This window comes from Phaseolus vulgaris, chromosome 10 (genome assembly GCF_000499845.2).
Source record: "Phaseolus vulgaris cultivar G19833 chromosome 10, P. vulgaris v2.0, whole genome shotgun sequence".
Taxonomy (NCBI): domain Eukaryota; kingdom Viridiplantae; phylum Streptophyta; class Magnoliopsida; order Fabales; family Fabaceae; genus Phaseolus; species Phaseolus vulgaris.
Genome location: NC_023750.2, coordinates 11331543 through 11352905, shown reverse-complemented (window position 1 = coordinate 11352905; position 21363 = coordinate 11331543). Strand labels below are relative to the sequence as shown.

The 21363-nt window shown below is 39.0% G+C and overlaps 1 protein-coding gene and 1 long non-coding RNA gene across 3 annotated transcripts; both read right to left on the bottom strand.

Moving 5' to 3' along the window:
* Nucleotides 1-1842: 1842 nt before the first annotated feature.
* Nucleotides 1843-2799, bottom strand: LOC137819440 (uncharacterized). The gene is made up of 3 exons (XR_011082291.1): nucleotides 2508-2799; nucleotides 2091-2409; nucleotides 1843-1999 (listed from the first exon to the last, which is right to left on the bottom strand). It is a non-coding gene; the product is annotated as an uncharacterized lncRNA (long non-coding RNA).
* Nucleotides 2800-5885: 3086 nt separating this feature from the next.
* Nucleotides 5886-12420, bottom strand: LOC137818720 (putative disease resistance RPP13-like protein 1). Of its 2 annotated transcripts, none has more exons than XM_068622294.1 (2): nucleotides 8536-12420; nucleotides 5886-6371 (listed from the first exon to the last, which is right to left on the bottom strand). In XM_068622294.1, the coding sequence occupies exon 1, from the start codon at nucleotides 12288-12290 to the stop codon at nucleotides 8556-8558; it is 3735 nt and encodes a 1244-aa protein (XP_068478395.1). In that variant the 5' UTR covers nucleotides 12291-12420; the 3' UTR covers nucleotides 5886-6371; nucleotides 8536-8555. The 2 variants fall into 2 exon arrangements, with proteins under 2 accessions (XP_068478395.1, XP_068478394.1); XM_068622293.1 differs by lacking the exon at nucleotides 5886-6371 and adding an exon at nucleotides 6489-8200.
* Between the last annotated feature and the right edge of the window lie 8943 nt (nucleotides 12421-21363).

Below are 21363 nucleotides of genomic sequence, written 5' to 3'. Positions count from 1 at the left end.
AAACAATCGGTTGTTTCCTCGAATCCATCGGTTGTTTTGGTTCTTAACAGTTCAACCATTTGAAAAATAGTTTTCAATCTTTTTCTCAAAACACCTAAGTATAAACAATCGGTTGTTTCGACAAAACAATCGATTATTTTAACTTAGTTTGAAAACATTTTATCTTCAGAAAGATTGAGATGCTTTATGCTTTAGATTCGATCAAGGGGTGGATTACAAAACTCAAACTACCCCAGAACTATACTAAACCAGCACAGCAACACCAAGCACAGCCAAGACTTCAACATCCTTCAAAAGGTTTGGATTCTTCAAAGCTTGAACACCACTTGGTTCAACACTAATATAAGCAAAAATAAGCAAGGAAAAAAAACTTGAACACAAAGGTTCCGTGATACAATGCTACTATTAATACAATATTTTTGTAATGATTTTCTTTTCTTCAAGTTGTCAAATCTTCCTTCTCTTTATATGAACTTGATTCTTGTCTTCAATTGCTGCCCTCTTCAAATAATCATTGTTTTTAGCCTTTGGCTATGAATCATCAAGTAGAAATTAGCTTCACAACTTCAAAACAAACTTCCACTCAATATGAATTTCACCTTATGAGGCCAACAAGTAAAAAATCAAGAAAAACTCAATTAAAATTGCTAAACTCAAATGGATATAATTTGAAAACTGCAAAGATTATTTTAAGACACAAATCAACAATTAAAGCTAACAAAAATAGTGAGCCCTCAAATAGGAAACCTAAGAATGGAACTATAATAGATTTCCAAACATAAATTCTAGAATAAATCCGATAGTGAAACTTTCAAAAATTTGTAAAAATTCATCCAGAAACATTTTGTGTATGAAATTTTTATGTGAGGATCTCAACACAATATTTGATCAAAAGAAACAAACTTTAGGTCAAACGGATGTGTATTCTGATATAAATAAATCAAACACTGCAGCACCAGTATTAAGAGATTGAAACTGTTTTTCAGTACTGGCAAAGATTATTCCAAACCTTTATCCCAACTCTAAAACACATCAAGTAAGGTGTGGTAAAAATTTCAGATAAAAAAACCCAAGGAATAAGATGCAGTAAATTTTATACTGAGAGCAACTCCACATTGAAACTGTTTTTTCTAGGCTAAAAAGGTCCTGACTTTTACTGTTTACAACCTTTTTTCTATTTTTTTTGGACGTTTTGTTTTAATTGGATACCAACAACATCTCAATAGAGTTCTGTGAATTTTTTCAGTTTTTTTTTACCAAAATAAAAACCCACAATAAATTCTTACAACAGAGACAAAATTTCCCAAAAACTAGAAAAGAAGAAACCAAAGGGTTTTGAAAAAAAGGCATTGAAACTCAAGACATAATAGAAACCTAACTCTAATGAACTTGTTAATGAAATAATAACAAGATAAGAGACTCAAAAATATAAAAAGAAAAGCACATAAAAGGCACAAAATGACTCAAACCACATGGATATTCATTGTTAAAACAAGAAACAAAAAATCAAACAAAGGACTACTTGATTTGATGACATATATGGAAACAACATGACTTTAGACAACTAGAAATTGATCATAAAATAAAAATGAAACCAACATAAAGTTGTATGTGTGTGATAGTTTAGTTATATTAGACCTTGATTGGATTATAAATGGAGAGTTCTTTTTTTAAAAAAATTAAATATTTTCTTTTTTTACAATTTGTTCTTAAAAAATTGTCAAATCAAACCTATATATTTGTTACTATCAAACCTAATTTTTTTTCTTCCTTTTCAAACATAGTCAAACGTCAAAACATTAAACATTAAGATAAATATCAAATATCACTATTCTTCCACTTCCAAAACATTAAAAATACCTAATTCCAAAACATTAAACATAAACATTAATTCAAAAACAATAAACATAAACATTATTGACATTCTTCCATTTCAATAACATTGAATGCCGCCTTAGAAGATCATCCATTTTTTCAAAATTATAATCTTCTCCGTCATCTGCATACATTAAAACAATGACAATTAATTAATTATTTTTTCATAAAAAATAATACAATAAAAATAAGATAAATTAAAATAATCAAATTACCTTCAGAAAATTCATGCTTCCAACTAGAAGTACAAATCATTGCTTCCATGTTTTCAGGAAAAAGTCGATTACTATACTTGTTAAGAATTGGAGAACCAATGCTAAATGCAGATTCTCATGCAACTGTGGTTATAGGGATGCTCAACAAATCTCTAGCCATTAAAGCAAGATCAGAAAAACGTTGACTATTATTTTTCCACCAATCTAACACATCCATCTGCTCTAAATAGTCCAAATCCAAAGTTGGTTCATCCAAACAAGTGTCAAGTTGTGACCTTCCAGCTTTATTAGCTACTTGAAGCTTGTGCATTTTTAATTCCTATAATGATGTAATAAGTTAGTATAATGGATTGCTGTAAAAAAAATTAAAAATGAATTAAAGTGCATTAATAAGTATTATTAAAGTAAATAACTTACATAAAAAAGATTTGGTTTAGACATAGATGATGAAAATGAAGATTGTCCTTGCTTTTGCTTTTAAACACTTTATGATGTTGTGAAACCTTTGGTAGAATATTCAGCAAAAAGTTTGTATAATTTTTGCTTGATCTTTTCCAATTTTAGTTCCCAAGTAACTGAATCAATTTTTTCAAAGCAAAATCCCAATGTTTCTAACTTCATCCTTGGGTCTAAAATTGCACCAAATGCAAGTACAACGCTATATTCATCCCAATATTTCTCAAACTTTACTATCATCAATTTAGCCATGTTCTTAATTAGTACATCTTCATCCTTCACATTTTCCATCAATAAACACTGAATTTTCCAAACTTGTAAAAAATACAAGTTGAAAGTAGGATAACTTGTAGCAGAAATCAAGTTAGTGATTTCATAAAAGGGTAACAAGAACTTGCAAATTTTTCCAGCTCTCTCCCACTCTTCCTCTGTAGGGCAATATTTATAAGATTCATCAACCAAATGCAAGCTTCCAAAAACACGTTGATATTTAAGAGCACTATTAATCATCAAATAAGTGGAGTTCCATCTTGTAGGGACATCAAGACACAACCCAGATGATACATCAATATCACTAAACATTTTAAGGTATTATTTAAATTTCACCATTCTACTTTCCGAACCCCTCACATACTTGATGCTATTTCTAATTTGGTCCAAAGCATCACCAAGCACCTTTAATCCTTCTTGAATAATTAAATTCAATATATGTGCACAACAACGAACATGAAAGAATTCACCACCACATATCAAACCATTTTGCAAAATAAGTTGCCTTTTTAAAGTATTTTGGAGAACATCATTAGCAGAAGCATTATCCAAAGTCATAGAAAACACATTTTTCTCTAGTCCCCAATCTTGTAAAAATTCATTAATTTTCTTAGACAACTCAAAACCTGTGTGAGGGGGAGGCATATGACAAAAGTTTAGTAGCTTGGTATTTGACTTCCAAATCAGGTCAACAAAATGTGTAGTCAATGATATGAAACCCTCAGTATTAATAGATGTCCATAAATCAGAAGTTAAGCATATCCTACTAGGAATGGAAGCAATCAATTCCTTAAGCATTATTTTTTCTTTCATATACATTCTCCCAATATCAGCCTTAATAGTGTTTCTAGAAATCATAATTGAATCAGGACACAAGTAGTTTATCCAAGTCCTAAGTTCGGGATACACAACAAATTTGTAAGGCAAATTGTGGCTAATAACTAGACTAGACAACAATTCCCGATGTACAACTTGATTTTTTTTCCCCTTCAACTTTCCCTACATATCCAAAATCATTTGACCCACATCTTCAGATTTTCTTCTAACACATTTCATAATATGACGATTTAAATGAGAAGTCCCATATTTTCTTCCACAAGTTATATATATTTTGTTGCAACTATTGCACTTTGCCCTTTCTTTTCCATCCTTTCCCTCCTTAATCCTAGTAAAATACCTCCAATAATCAGATGTGCTAGTCTTATCCCTTTTCTTTTTTTCAGGTTCAACAGTTTCAGATTGTTTCTCAGTATTATCATCTTCCTCCAATTCAAACTCACAAAGAGGCATGTTACATTCTTCATCCATTACAATCAATTTGCAAATTGAGATCCTGTTGGAAAATATAGAATCCCTAATTTATATGCAAATAAACCCAAATACCCAATTTATATCAAAATTTCAAATCAAATAAACACAAATCCCTAATTTACATAAAAAAAAATTCAAAACAAATAAACACAAATCCCCAATTTATATCAAAATTTCAAATCAAATAAACCCAAATACCCAATTTATATCAAAATTTCAAATAAAATAAACACAAATCCCTAATTTACATAAAAAAAATTCAAAACAAATAAACACAAATCCCCAATTTATATCAAAATTTCAAATCAAATAAACATAAATCCCCAATTTATATCAAAATTTCAAACCACATACACACAAATCTCCAATTAATTTGTAGAAAAAAACTTGCCTTGTGTGGTGGAGAAGGAGTGGCGGCAACAGCTGCAACAATGGTGCGGTCCGGCAGCGGTGTGGAAGTAGAGTCGCAAGCGAGCGAGCGATCAGAGGCGGCCTGAGTGATCGTAGGCGGCACGAGCGAGCGGAAGCGGCACGAGCCAGCAGCAGCGGCGTGAGCAAGCGGAGTCGCAGCGGCACGACCGGCAGAGTTGGCGGAGTGAACAGCAGCGGCGTTGCCGAGAGCGTTTGTGTGTGGACCATTTGGGAGCAGTAGTTGAGTCCCTGTGAGATGTGAGCGCGATTGTGTTGTGTTTCTTTCTTTGAAATTTTATGAAAACCTAATTATGTTGCTATGCTGCTGCTAAGTGCCATTTTTTTTTTCTTGCGGGTTAGCGGGCCAGCCCACCTCGCTGCTGGCCCGCGGGCTAATGCGGGTTAGCGGGTTGAAAAGGTCAGCCCGCCCCGTGTTTTATACCATCGGGCCGCGAGCCACTCTGCTTTGCTATCCGTAATTTTGATGTTGTTGAGTAAATGTATGCTTTATAGTGAATGACTACCAATGTCATTCCCATGATACATGAACTGATTGTGAGACTCTAGTTGTAGTACATGCTAAGAATCTTATGTATGCTAGATGGTAAACAAAAGTGACAATCTATTGACAAGGCGTGTTAAATTTAGTTTCAAATATTAAAAATTCATTGAAATATTATTAGCGTTTGTGTTTGTTAGAATGTATGGCTTTAAACTAGAGGGGGGTGAATTGTTTAAAGGGGTTTTTGCAAACTTTTTAAGCTAGAATGAAATTCTATGCAAGAAACCAGATTAGGAATTCAGTTAGCCAAGAAACAAAGCTCAAAACAGTAAAGTACCAGAAAAACAATCGGTTGTTTTGTAGAAACAATCGGTTATTTAAGGAAGAAAGAGATGCACAAACAATTTATACTGGTTCACTCTTAAACCAAGAGCTACATCCAGTTTCCCAGAAACCACTAGGGAATCCACTAGGTAGTCAAAACCAGATTACATACACACACCACCAAAGAAGTGACCTTGATCCCCTCAAGAAGCACACTTCCTTTGGCTCAGCACACACACCAAGAATGTTGATCTTGACAACCTCAAGAGCACACAACCCTTCTTGGCTTTACAACACCAGAATGTACAAAGTTTTTCAGAACGAATTACACTTGTTACAGAATGAACTGAAATTAATACAGATGTAATCATATTCCATATCTCTCTTGAATAACCAAAGTTCAAAGTGAAAACTCAAATCTTTGAAAAGCTCTTTGAAAAACTCAATTTTTTTTCTCTTTCTTGTTGTTTGTTATAAAACATTAACAAACTATTTATAGCATTCAAATCTTGGTCAAAGCATTTAAAGCAGGAGCGTATTCAATTATAAAACCATTTAAAGCTCACTTAACTAACAAAACTATTTCTGTTAGGATTTCAAACAAACAATCGGTTGAAAGAGCGAATCAATCGGTTGTTTTGGTTTGACAGCAAGTCAACCATCCAAAACAGTTTTCAAACTTTTTCAAAAACACCTAAGTATAAAACATTCGGTTGTTTCGACAAAACAACAGGTTGTTTTTCACTTAGTTGGAAAAACACTTTAAACATAAAAAATTTGAAAACACTTAAGCTTTAGATTCAATAAAGAGTGGATTACAAAGATAAACTACCCCAGATCCTACTTTAAAGCACATCAGCAACTTCAAGCAACTCCAGCCTTCCATCAAACTCTAGGATTTAGATTCTTAAAAGCTTTGATCACACTTGATTCAACAATCTCCCCCTATTTGATGAAGACAAATCCCTGGTTACTTGTGTTGGACTTGATTGAATCTAAAGCAATTCCTGCAAAACAAAGTTTAAGCAATATACAACACCTATGGCAGCAGGTTAGAGCAGTACAAAAAACTTGTGTTTTGCTTAACCAAAACAGCAGCCAAAACCAACCAAAACAGCAACAGCAAAGCAGCAAAAACATTAATCACTTAAACAAATAGAGTTTGCATAAGTAGAGACAACACAACATAAAATCTCCCCCTATTTGTCTTCACAAATAGACTATAAGAAGAGATAAAAAGCAATTGTTCCAGATTAAACAGAATTTAAAAGAAATAGCACTTAAACTGGTACAAAACAAAATCAATCGGTTGTTTCGAGAATTCAACAGGTTGTTTTTCTTCAGTCATCCCTGTCATATTGAAGCTCAAAGATCTGGTTCTGAACAACTTCAATCTGTTCATCCAGGGTCATAAAACGACTATCCATGCTCTAAAATCGATTGTCAATGCTATGGAAATTGGTCACACAAAGATCATGGAGATTTCTTTGATTCTCAGCAAAGCCATCAAGTCTATTCACCATGTATCTTTCAAAGGAAGACATAGAAGGAATTTCCTCCCCTTGATGTCTTGCACTTGTTCCAGCACCAAGGTTAGTTGCAGAATGTTCTTCATTGTGGATATCCATATCAGTAGCTTGATCTTCTTCATCAAAATCAGCAGCTGCACACTTGATGAACCACCATGATCACCATCTTTGCTCACCCATCTTCCATTTATTTTGGTGAATCCCATCTTGCTTAGAGAACCATTATTCATTTCTTGTGTTGATTTAACCAACTCAGAGGTCTCATCTTCAAGATTCACTTCAAAATAGAGCAAGAATTTAGAGATTAAAACAACATAGGGATAGTGGTAGTCACTTAACCTCATGAATTTTTGCATGTGTTCTTTGATGATATGAATCCAATTGATCTTGATCTTCTTCATGATGCAGTAGATATACACAAGATCTTCTTCTATTAAAACAAAATGGTTGCTCCCCCTTGGAGTTAGAATCCAAGTAACAATAAGAGCAAGCACTCTTTCATCTAACTTCAAGCCTCCAACAGAACAAGTTCTCACTTGGGCTTGTTGATTCTTCAAACAGCTCTTGTAGTATTGGACTTTGTTGAAATCTTCCTCAACTCCAAGATTTCCTTTGTTAATCCTTAGACCAACATACTTTAATCCAATTACTGCAGTCCACACATCATGGGTAATCTCCATGTCTACACCTTTCACATGAGAAACAAGGTTGTTTCCTTCAAACTTAAGATTGGTGTAGAATACCCAAATCAAATCAGGGTATATGTTTCCCTTCATCTCCAATAATCTTCTTAGCAACTGATCATTGAGAAGCTTTCTCACATTTCCAACTTTTGGCTTTTCAGCCAATCAAAGGAGACAACTTTTGGGTTGTTGATCACCTTTGTGCTTGTCTCAAAACGATATCTCTCAATGAGCTCATTATCCCCTGAAAACCAGCCCTCAAGTCTCCCTCCAGACCTTACAGCCCTTGTTTTGATCCTCTTTGATGTAGGTGGAGTGGACTCCATGATAGCAGAAAAAAAAGGCAAAGGTTCACACACAAGGAGAACAAGAGATGTTGCAAGAGATGGCTCAATTGATTGTTTTTGTGAGAGAGAACTGCTGCACCAGATTTTATAGCATAACTGAACCCTACTATGATCACTCAATGTTGTTCACCAAGTTATGTTGATATCAAATAACTACACTAAGTGCATAAGAAACATCAAATAATGTACAATGTATATGATGGTATCAGCTGGTTCTTCAACTTTTGAAGCAAGCAACTTGTCGGGCTTCTATCCTCGGATCAAGTTGACAACCAACCTGTTGAAAAGAACGTTAAAGAAAGCAACAAGCAAGGAGTGCACCACCTACAATTACTAATCTCATCAGATCAGTTAACCGAGCTTATTTACAAACTTGGATTTGCTGAACTCTCCCAACCCCACAGTATTTGATCATGTTATCTTTGGTAGTGAAATTACGTCTCAATTAAAATCAGGAATGCTTAATAAAATATATAGACACAAAAAGTTAGGTTTGTTAACACTTGCAATTCCAGTCCACTGTCAAACCGAACAATTATGCAATTCAAGACATTTAATTGGATGAAATAACTTCTAAGATGTTGATGACGTAAGTGTAAGAAGGAGAATTACCTGCTCATCATCCTTACTCGTTAAATCCATGTTCCGTTAATCTTTATCCCACGAACATGGCACATTTTAGCCCAAATTTCACTGTTCTTTCTGTGGCATCGTTTTTCCAGCAACGGACATCCCTCTATTATTAATCTTATTAGAGAGACCGGCAGCCTTTCTCCCTCGATATTCTCCAGCTTTTTACATTTTTCAATGCGCAATTGTTGTAGCGACTTGAGATGAAGAAGGCCCTTGCACTCCAACGTCTCCATACTTGACAATTCACTTAGATACAGATGCGTAAGGGAGAGAGGCAGCAATCCCTCCTTTGGGAAGCACTTGATGCCATCACATGGACCGTTGACAATGACACTGGTAACCATATCCATGGACACCCATGCTTGGCGGCTCACTAGTTTCTCACAGTTCCTCATCTCAACTCTTCTCAAGTTAGGTGGCATACTCCCTCCTGGAAATGACTCAATTTGTTGGCAGTTCCATATTCTAAGATATTCCATCTTTGGGAGAAGAGTAGACATCTGATCGGGCAATGATTTCAACTTCTCACAGTGACACACAATTAAATAAGTCAAATTGGGCGCAGACAATCCTCCCGGGAATGATACAAAGTTGGGACAGTCGCTAATATAAATAGAATTGAGTCTCTTAAACGACTCTGACCCTACGACCGAAAGAGATTCCATACTTTCACAATTTCTGATATCAAGACGAATGAGATTTGGAAAGGTATCCAGTGGAAGAGACGTTAGCCAATCACAACTATTCTTTATTGACAGTGATTCCAGTAATTCGTGTTTGTGTTTCATGGGGAACTTCAGTTTCTTTAAATCACTGATATCAAGAGTTGTCAGCGATGCTGGAAGACAATCACCTGGAAAAGATATGGCTGACGAACAATCCTTTAATGACAAGGAACTGAGGCAAGTAGGTTGGATGTTAGTGATGGCCTCCATCATGGACTCCACCATTGGGCTTCCTTCTATCTCTATATTCTCCACCGAAAGAGGAAACACATGAAACGTCACTTTGTTGCTTTTAGATATCAGTAATCTTCGAAGGGTAGGAGCCCTTGGGACGGAAGAGACAAGATGCTCGCAATTTATAATACTGAGTGTTTGCAGAGCAAGAAGGTGATTAGGCAAGTCTCCCTTTAGTTTGGGGCAGTCTGTTATATAAAGATACTTAAGCTCAGGAAAAGCTTCTGATTCGATTGAACTCCACACCTCCCAACGAGGCATATCAGAAATGTATAGAGATTGAAGGGAGGGAAAGGGCGTCACAGATGAACAATCTTCCTTCTTATAAAAGCCTGCATCAATAGTCTTCACTGAATCCATGTTTGAAATATTGAGGTTCTTGAGAGACGGTAGTTGCCCCATTGAAGGAAGCATGCAACAGTTGTTACAATTATTTAAATACAGATATGTTATATTTTGGTAGGAAAAACTCTCCACCCATTCAGGAAATCTGGTTCCTTTATAACCGCTTATTGACAGCTGTTCCAGATCTTGGTGAGGATGTAAGTTGCTGAGTACATCTAATTCAACTTCGAAGTCGATGTCATCGTCGTTACCTGTAGACCATTCTAAGGATAGATCATTAATATGCTTCTTATCCATTATCCTGGCCTCTAATGCTTCTTCACCTTTTCTAACATTCTCCAATTTCTCAATAGAAAACGAACCATGAAGATTTGGAAGTCCTCCCAGTTCTTTAATGCTATTCTCTTTATGTTTGCCCACAGTATAGAAATCCAACTTTTGTAATTGATTTAGTTTCCCCATTCTTTTAGGCATCTCTTTTATGGGAGTCTGATCAATTTCAAGATGACGCAAGTTTACAAGATTTTGCATGGCACTAGGCAACTTAGTCAGATGCGAGCAGCAATCCAACTTCAAAGTTTGGAGATTGTACAAATTGCACAATGACTCTGGCAGTGTTTCTATACTGGTATGAGAGACATTTAAATAACGCAAATGGATCAATTGACCTATTGAATCAGGCAGAGCAAGCTGATTTTTGAAGTTACAAAATGATAAAACTCTCAAGTACTTAAGCATTGACACTATAATAAGTGGTGCCTTTTCGTTGTTGAATGGAGACTCTTTACAATTGATCAGCGAGAAAGTTCTTGGAAATTTTACTGTGTCGAAAACTTCAATATCCGAGACTGGATCACTGAATCTTGTAAACGACAAATGACGAGTCTTTCTATCGATCTTGGTTTCTTTTCCAAGTTCATCTGCTCTGAAATAAAATTCCCCGCCAATGAATGTTGCTAGATCATGCATCAAGTCATGCATTACAAAACAATCTCCCCATTGATTACTTTGAAAAAACGATCGGGAAACCAAATCATCAAAATACTCCTGACCAACTTCTTCTAAAGTCTTTCCTTTTTTTGGTGCTTTTACAAGATCTTCAGCAATCCACAGCTGGATCAGCTCATCTTTCTTAAATGCATAATCTTTGGGATACAGTGAGCAATATACAAAACACCGTTTTAAATGCGGAGGGAGATAATTATAACTAATTCTGAGTGCTGGAATAATTTTACACTGACTTTCAGGAAGTTCCCAAATGTCACTCTCAAGTACATTATTCCAATCCCTAATAGCGTGCTTTCTTCTCAACATTCCTCCAAGTGACTGTGCAGCTAAAGGCAACCCATTACACTTTTTAACAATCTCCTTTCCAATTTTTTCTAGAGTTCCTCTATTCTCACTGTCTTCTGAGAGAGGAAAAGCATGGTTTGCAAACACCAACCAACAATCTTCATTTGACAATTTGTTTAAATGATATACTTCAACAGTTTGAAAAGGGACTACAGCCGCTACATTTTCATTGCGGGTTGTGACCAGAATTTTACTTCCCCTCATCCCACTTAGAAAGGGTTTTGTAAGACTACTCCAGCTATCACAATCCTCGATCCAAACATCATCCAGGACAATTAAGAATTTTTTATTTATCATCTTGTCCATCAACTCAAGTTGAAGTGAATTTAGATCATTCAAATTACAGGACATCTTGGTAACTTCCTCTATCATACTTTTTGTCACCTTCACAATATCAAATATATCAGAAACACAAACCCATGCCTTTAAATCAAATATCTGCTGCTTCAATTTGTCATCGTTATACACAGATCGGGCCAAAGTGGTTTTTCCGACCCCACCCATGCCTACAATAGATATCACGGACACTTCTTCACCATCACTGTTCTCCTCTAGCACCATCTTCATTATGGCATCCTTGTCTTTATCCCTACCATACATACCATATCCATCTTCCAGAGATGTTGGCTGAGCTTTCCATGGCTGGTGTCTCTCCACTGGAATGTCCTTCAAATCAAGACTCTCCTTTTGTTTTAAAATGTCATCTAATCTTTCAACTATGTCTTCCAACTTACTAATACTAACAATCTTCTTCCTGTTGAAAAGGCGAGAAAAGGAATCGCTTACCTCCTTTTGAGTAGCAGCTTTAGTAGAAACTTCATCAAGTAAGTCGTCAACCTCGTACACAACATCTCTGAGAACATCGAGCCACTTTTTGACATTGGAGTCTGAGATTTGTCGATTCTCAGCATCAGCAAGTACCACTCTAACAACTATCAGCTGGTTCTCCACCTTTCGAAGCAACTTGTCAGGCTTCTTTCCACGGATGAAGTTGACAAACTCAGGGGAAGCTAGCCTTTCAAAAAGAACGTCAAGGAAAGCAGAGAGAAGTGCACCACCTACCACGGCTAAAGCCATGATCTCAGGAACAAACAAAAATGTAAAAGGAATTGGCTGCAAGAGACTATGGTGGTTCAAGATGAGGCGAACTTTTGTGAGGAGATTTGGATTGGTCAACTCTCTTCACTTCAACTTTATATTCTCCATCAGTTCCTGCGATCAAAATAAACCGTTGGATATGTATTTAGAATTTTGTATGGTTGAGATTTAAGATGCTTTGTTGAAAAGTCAGGTTCATGGTCGGATGCTTTTTGAAAATTCGGTGGATGAGAATCAAGACTTGATGAGTGAAATACTAGTTTCTAATCTAAATTTTCTTTAGGGTAATGTATATAAACTGATTTAACCAAATGTTATTCTTATTTCCTTTCCCATAAGTATATAGGAAAAATAATTATAGCAAAAGGGCCATATTGTAATTGAGGCTGTTGCAAGTATAGTTAATGATGTAAAACATGTGGTCATAGTTGTCTAAAGATGTGAAAGGAGGCAGCAATTAAATCTGATATGGGAAAAATAGAATATGCATATTTCATGTTCAAATCAAGCATCCATGATCTCTTTGGGTGATTTTGCAATAGTGTCCCCATTTACTTTAAGATATCATCTTTGTTCATCACGGTCCTTGTGGACATAATTAATCAAAAGATAAATTGTAATGTATACAAATTTATTTAACCACATTATATCTTGTATCAATTGTATATATGCTTTCTGGGATTGCTTTTGAGTTTTTCCAAATCCCGGCATTAGATTTATGATTTATCGTGTCTAGCAATTAATTAATTTCAAGGACTGAATTTAGCTGTAAAAATGCTTTGTACAATTTTCACTTTCTTATGATGCTCTTTCACTGGTTATTTTTTGTTCATCACTTTGTTATTTAATGTGAGTATTAAATTTTCTTCAAGTGAAATGAAAGAGCAGGAAGTTAATTACTTATTTTGAAGGAGCTTGTGTCATGAGTTTTTTTTTAAGATTTGTATAGAGGGAATGTAATGACTATTTACATTAGTATCATGGTGTTTTCAGACCCTTTTTTTGCTGTGTCTGAGTTTTCAGGGCAGATTGTCATATATGTGAACTTGCGCTTTTCAGGATAATGACCATCAATATATATATATATATATATATCATTAATCCAAGCCATGAATTTCACTCTCTGGGAATCATTATACGTTAATAAAATCTATAAGATAAAGTGATTGTTGAAGCATAAAGTTAAAGATAGAGCTTTTCCATCACTTGGTAATGGTGATAGATGGCTATTGAAGAGGAATCCTATTAGAAATTTGTGAGAACTGGAGGTTGGAATAGCAAAATTCCTTATCAAACAAATTAACTGAATATTTTGTTTAAGGAATTATGAATGTCAAATTTCAGGACTAAGCTATCATGTGCAGTCCAAGTTTATGCAGTAAAACTTATGCAGAAAACATAAAAGACTTAAAGTAAAAGGTTAATTTTTCTAGATAGCAATTTAAAAAAATTTATTCAATGCTTAAATTGTAAAAGAAAAGATATTGAGTAAAATAAATGGGAATAAAAATAGAAAATAAAGAACATAAATCTGCAACAGCATTCCATGTCTTCTATGCCCAATATCAATTTTCTAATATAATATAAATTGGGCCTCACAAATTTGCAGAGAAAACATGCCAAGGAAAACGGGACTTTCTTCTCAGGACCAAAGAGTTAAGGGATTTTCAAATATATAGAAGTCAAATCTTCCTACACCCAATCATATTTAACCTGTACCCAACATATTTTTTAAATTTCCAAAAATACCCTTTATTCTGGAAATAAAAATTTGGAATTGAAAATAATATCTTCCAGAAAAATAAATCTGGAAGATGTTATTGAGTTTCGAAAATAAAAATCCGAAAACAAAAATCAAAATTCTATTCTAGACAAAAAAATCTAAAATTGAAAATAATATATTTCGGAAAAGAAGATCTGGAAGAGAGATTATTATGTCCAGAAATGAAAATTTGGAAACAAAAATAAAAAGCCCATTCTGGATAAGAAAATCCGTAATACAAAAAATTCGTTTAGGAAAAAAAAATCTGGAACACATATTCTGGAAAAGGGAATCCATAAGGTATTTTTATATACATCTCATTTTCTTAGGACATTTTCGTCTTTTCCACTCGAATTGGGTGCACTATTAAAAAATGAGTTTATAGGTAATTAACGTTATAAAATCCTCTTAAAATTTGTTTGTAAAGAGCTGATTATATCTTATTTATTATAATTTGACTTTATTACTGTAATATGACTTTATTTATAATTGATGTTAGATTTAAATCAACTTACATAAAAATTGTATCTCAATTATATATTTGTTCCTGTCGGTTGACTTGCTCTGCCGGTTGACTCTAACAACTGTTGTCGCCCTTCAGTGCCTGAGGAACGTACCTTCTTGATCAAGAAATCTCTCACTTGCAAAAGACAAAGGGGCGCCTTAGAGGTCGTTTGCACTCCGACGCTCAAGTCAATATTAAGGCAAAGAAACACCAAGTGTGTATATTAGCTTTAGTCTTAGAAACTGCGTACCTTACTAGGGTTTTGACACCCTTTATATAGGCTGAATCTAGGGTTTACCTTTGCGTTGTTACCCTTGACTAGGGTTCCTTGGAGAATGTCCTTGCGCCGCTATTCATAGAATCTTAGCGTATCTGGCACATGAAATTCTCTTAACTGGAGTGCAACGAATGTTAGAGTGGTCGCTTGGGTACCAACTTGTGCATCCAATCTCTAGCGCCATCTGCTTCGTGGGTGCCCTAAGTTTTCACGTGTGATGCATGCAGCTTTCCGTGGAAAGCCTAACCCTAATGGGCCTTAACGCCTCCTAGGATTATCCACACGCGTTGCGCCTTCATGCGTCATACACACCACATGCATGGATCTCTCGTGACTTAGGCTTCCCACATACCTCTTGTCTTTAACTGTTATCTTATCGGGCCCACCTTATGTCTCTACAACATCCAGACAACCGGTGTCCGATCTTCTTCCCCTACTGGTGGGGTTTGATATCGATATCCAACATCGGGGCTTAGGATACAAATATCAAAGACTAACCAATTCTCTGGTAGGTGCGTCTGGGGCCCACCTCACGTGGCCCCCTTCCATCATCAAGCATTGGTGCGTGATGATTGAGGTCAGTCTCAGGGTTGATGACCGAGGACTGGTCGGGACACAAGCCTCGCAGTCTTGATTTGTAACTTGTTTCAGTGAAGAGACTAAGTGATCGCGTTGGGCGACCTACGTGGTGTTGGATGACGGGCGTGAACAGTACACCGAAGTGACATCTCATCATTTCTTCGTTAACCAACGTACATGTGTCGGGATCGATGGCTAAGACTTGTTGGCGTTCGAACTTCTTGGTGCACTGTTTAAACACTTTAACACTTACGCTTTCACCACTATTTCATCACTCTTGCTTACACGAACCTTCACTTGGTATTTGCGGAAGAACGCTCTCTTCTCTTTCTTCAAAAATCAAAACCCTTGAACCTCACCGCTCGAAAGGTATGATTTTTTTTCCCGATCATTTCGCCATTTATGATTTCACTGCTTGTAACATGCTCATATCTGCCTATGACTGTTTATGATTTCTGCACATTCATTTCTACTGTTCATGCTTCGAGTCTTTGTTTCTAGGGCTTCTCTGGTTCTGTTGAGTTGGGCCACTTTCAACCTTCTAAAGTTTCTCTTTTTCTTCTTCTTTTTAGCTTTCTTATCCAAAATGACCAAACGAGACGAACGAGTTCCCGAACCGACTTCTCGCTCGGACTCTAATTCCACTTCGACTTCATCGTCGTCCCCCGTTCTATCTTCTTGCCAATCCCTCCCCCTCTTGCCTCGTTCTATAAGTCTCTATACCGCTGGGCACCGGTGGACCTTTTAGAGGAAACGTCCACCTTTACAACCCTTAAGAGCATAACAACCTATAGGAAGAAGCAATCCTGCCATCCATCGCGTGTCTTTGGCAAAGACCACGATAAGTATGTGCGGATGGTGGCTTGTCGCGAGGGTGAGCCAGTATGTTCTGACGAAGCTTCTGACCCCGAAGGCCCTTTCTTCTTCATTTATTCCACCCTCTTCCGAAGACTGGGGCTTCAGTTACCCTTTACCCCTTCTGAGCGCACACTTCTGACCGAGGTGAATGTTGCCCCTGCCCAACTACACCCAAATAGTTGGGCGTTCGTGAAGGCTTTTGCCATCCTTTGCTGCATCCTCGACCTCACGCCGTCCGTAGACATCTTCCTTTATTTCTTTGAGGTTAAAGACCCAGGGACCCCTCTCTTTTAGATGGGTTTCCCTTATATTGGACGGAGAAGCCAAACCTTCAGAGAGCCCAGAGTCTTGTGGATCTTTCCCCTCAGGAGCGAGGTGTATGCGGGCTTCTCTCTGGGCTCTCTGCCCCTTTGAAAACTTTGGAGCTACTCAAGCGTGAGTTTAGCCCCGAAGATCTCGAAACCTATATCGGTACTCCCTTGTTCTCATGCCTCTTACTTTATCCCATTTTTGCCTGCATACTTGTCTTGTTTACTTACTCCCGCATTGACTTGTTGCTTCTACACAGATATGGGTTTCAACAAAGACAAGAAGAAGAAGTTGGCCGACCTCTTGGCCAAGCGAAGGGCGGCTGCTACTGGAGAGACCCTTTCAACGCCCCTAACCCCTTCATCTTCGGCTGCGCCTACTTCCCAACCCACCAATTCGGCCCTTGTCGCTATTGAGTTAAGAGGGGCAGTGGCAGTCGAGTTTGATGACGAAGACACGTGCATCGGTCTTGTCCTCAAACGACCAAGGGTGGGCGTGACCGTGGTGCCCTCTGCCTCCAACTCTGCCGGAACCCCGACCTTCGTGGATCATCCTCCTAGCACCTCCTCCCCGCTTCAAGTTGCTGCTCTCGAGGGTGGGGGAGAGAGTGCCCTTGGAGGCCAAGAGACGCCCTCCTCCTTGCCACTTCCCTTGCTGCTCCATAAAGTATTAAGTCGTTTCCAAAGCCCAAGAGGTGGAGGGCTTAAGCGGCAATCTCCTTTAGGAGCGAGTGGTCGATGTTCTTGGGGACCTCTTGTTTGCCTCCAACCTTGCGCTTAACAGGACCTAAGAGACTGAGGACCTCAAGGTTAGGGTGGCAAAGCTCGAGGAGGACCTGACCACCAGGACCAAAATCTTTACCAATCGCGAAACTGCCCTGTACTTGGAGTTGGCAAGCCTTCGCCAATTTGAGAAGGATGCCAAAAACGCCCTCCATGACAAGGGCCTAAAGGCGGTCGAACTAGAAGCGAGAATCTTGCCTCTTCATACCCGTGCAGTCGAGCTTGAAGATCTGGTGGCCGAACTGAAAGGAAAAGTGGTCAATCTGGAAGAGAGGGCCACGCAGCGCGAAATCCTTCTGAGGTAGGTTGAGGCCGAGTTGGCTGAGAAAACTGAGTCCTTGGCTGGGACGATTGAATCCTTCAAAAGGACAGAGGAGGAACTCATTAACAATGTCATTGAGGCTGACGGTGATGGTTTTCAAGACGTCGTCGCTCAGTTTGCCTGTGCGCATCCTGAGGTGGATCTTACCCTCTTTGGTGAGTCCAAATGCGTTGTGGACGGCCAGATCGTGCCACGAGAATGACTCCCCTTTGTAATTCTATTTTTGTTGACAATCAAGCTTTCTTGTATGTATACTTTATAAGTATTTATTCCTTTTAATTGTTGCCTCTATTCGCTTCGCTCTCCATACGGCGCCTCTGCTTTAGGTTCGCCCTTTAGGTAGAACTTTTGCATCGTATGCCTGTTCGACCTTGGAGTTAATACGCAAGAGGGGACGTATGTCTCCCCCTGATGTTTCTACTCCAAGTGAACGACACTTTCTCGATTTCACCCTTGCTGTATAAAGGCAGGGGATAGCTGATCTCGCCCTTGCTACAAAAGTCAAGGGACAAGACTTTGGTACTCGAACCATACTTCCTTTCGCCTTGGTGTGCTTACGCGAGAGGGGTTTATTGGGGAGGCCAAACTACTTCTGTTCTCCGCGTATCACTTCAAGGAAGGAGGTTCCTTTAGCTTTAGCAAACCATATTATTCTTCGTCTCGGTGAACTTACACGAGAGGGGCTTATTGGGAAGACCAAACTACCTTTGCTTCTCTTTGTATCACTTCAAGGGAAGAGGTTCCTTTATTTCAGCGAACCATACTATTCTTGGGCTTAGTGAACTTACGCAAGAGGGAGGTCCACTCTGGGGACCATACTACTTCCGCTCTTGACTTATCACTACAAGGGAGAGGTTCGTTTATTTCAGCGAACCATACTATTTTCGGGCTTGGTGAACTTACGCAAGAGGGAGGTCCACTCGGGGGACCATACTACTTCCGCTCTTGACTTATCACTACAAGGGAGAGGTTCGTTTAATTGCAATGCACATCTAACTGAATAAATTTTATTCAGGTGACCTCGTTAAAAAACCCTCTCAAGGGAAAAAGAGTGTCCCCTTAACATGTACGAATGCAAGATTTAACTAAAATAAAACTTCAGGTTGGTCGCGTTCCAAGTGTGAGGAATCGCGCCACCTTCTAATGTCTCGAGCCTGTATGCTCCATTCCCAAGGGCTTCCGTTATTCTGAAAGGACCGGCCACTTGGGAGATAACTTGTTTTCTAACTGGTACGGGTGGGCATTCCTCATCACCAGGTCGGCGACCTAGAACTGCTGAGGTCTCAGCTTGTAGTTGTACTTGTACTCCACCCTCCTTTTCAAGGCTTCAACTTTAATCCTTGCTTCCTCCCATACTTCATCCAGTAGGTCCAAGTTCACCTTTCTTTCCTCGTTTGACTCCTCGACCACGAAGTTCTGGAAACGTGGTGAGTTTTCCTGGATTTCTACTGGGATCATAGCGTCCGAACCATACACCAAGTTGAATGGCATTTCCTTGGTTGTGGACTAAGGGGTAGTGTGGTAGGCCTACACGATTCTAGGAACTTCTTCTGCCCAGGTTCCTTTAGCTTTGTCCAGCCTTTTTCAGACCTCTGAGCAGAACTCGGTTGGCTGACTCGACCTGTCCGTTCGTCTGCGGGTGTTCTACTGATGCAAATACTTGCTTTATCCCAGCTCCGTACATAGCTTGCCCAATTGCTGGCTTGCAAACTGGGTACCATTATTGGATACCAACCTCTTCGGGATTCCAAAGCGACACACTATATTTTTCCACAAGAAGTGCTAGATTTTATGGGTCGTGATATGTGCCACTGGATCGACCTCAATCCACTTCTTGAAATATTCTATGGCAACCACGAGGTACTTCATCTGCCGTACCGCCAAAGGAAAAGGCCCCAGAATATTGATTCCCCAGGTATGAAATGACCACGGGCTGTATATCGATCTCAACTCCTCTGGGGGCGCTTTGTGCCAATCAGCGTGTTGTTGGCACTGCTTGCATCGTTGGGCGTATCTCATGCAATCCTCCCTCATGATTGGCCAGTAATATCCTGCACAAATGGCCTTTGACGAGAGAGATCGGCCATCGATGTGGCTACCGCATATCCCTTCGTGTAGTTTTGCCATGAGGCGCGTGCATTGCTCACCGTCCATGCATACTAGTATAGGATGAGTGAATCTGTGCCTGAATAATTTCCCATAAATCAAGGTGTACTTGCTCGAATTTTTCTTGATTTTCTGAGCTTCTGCGGGCTCTAACGAGAGTATCTCATCGACTAAGTAGCGCTGGTAGGCCGTCATTCAGGTTTCTCCTAACTCAACCTGGCAAACTTGTGACGCTATTTCCCCAACAACTGGGTACCTGCTTATTCTGGGTGTTTTCACTATCTCTTCCTTCTCGTCCCTTCCAATGTGCTAATCTGGTGGATTTCTGTCGTATTGCCCGTGGTGGTTCGGGGTGTCTGCCCCCCTTGCCCGAACTGGCGAGTTTTGCAAGCAAGTTAGCTCGGGCATTTTGTTCTCTGGGTACATGGACTAACTCGAACACTTCGAACGACTCCTTCAGGACCTGGACGTATTCTAGGTATGCGGCCATTTGAGGGTTTTTAGCTTGGTATTCCCCCGTGACATGGCCTGTAACTAACAAGGAATCGCTCTTTGCTAACAACCCCTTTGCTCCCATCTCCTTAGCCAACAACATTCTCGCGATCAGGGCTTCATACTCTGCCTGGTTGTTGTTGGCCTTGAAAGCGAACTGTAGGGTCTGCTTAATCAGCAACCCATCCGGTACCTCCAATATAACACCTGTTCCACTACCTTGTTGGTTTGACGAACCATCCACAAAGAGTACCCACCTGAAATTTGCCCCTTCCTGGTGTGTGGCTGCCGAGGAGAGTTCCACTACAAAGTCGGCTTAGATCTGGCCCTTGATGGGGCCTCTAGGTTCGTAGTGTATGTCAAATTCAGACAATTCCATTATCCATCGTGTCGTTCTTCCCGCCACATCTGGTTTTTGCAAAACCTTGCGGATTGGAAGGTCCGTCATCACTATCACGGTGAAGCTCTGGAAGTAGTGGCAGAGTCTTCTTGCTGAGAATACCACATCTAAGGCTGCTTTTTCTAAGGCCTGGTATCTCACCTCTGACCCTTGCAATACCTTGCTGACGAAATAGATTGGCCTCTGTACCTGGTCTTGCTCCTGCAATAGGACCGAACTGATCGCCCTTTCTGTAACCGCGAAGTATAAACAGAGTGGGATACCTAACTCTGGCTTGCACAACACCGGAGGGTTGGCCAAGTACTCCTTCAGTTTGACGAACGCCTCCTCACACTCACAGGTCCAGACGAATCTATTATTCCTCTTCAGGCACTGAAAATAAGGGTGTTCCTTGTCTCCTCCTGCCGATACGAATCTGGACATAGCGGCCATGCGCCCTGTCAATTGTTGTACTTCTTTCACTGAGATCGGGCTTCTCATAGCTATTATGGCAGCACACTTCTCAGGATTTGCCTCGATTCCTCGTAAAGTGGGTAGGAAACCCAAGAACTTTCCTGCCTCCACTCCGAACACGCACTTCTCCGGGTTCAACTTTAGCCTGTACTTTGCTATCGTACTGAATAGCTCTTCCAGATCAGCTACGTGCTACTCCCTCTGCCA

Excerpts from the sequence above, each read along its gene's own strand:
- LOC137818720 (XM_068622294.1), bottom strand. The coding sequence starts at position 12,290 with ATGGCTTTAGCCGTGGTAGGTGGTGCACTTCTCTCTGCTTTCCTTGAC.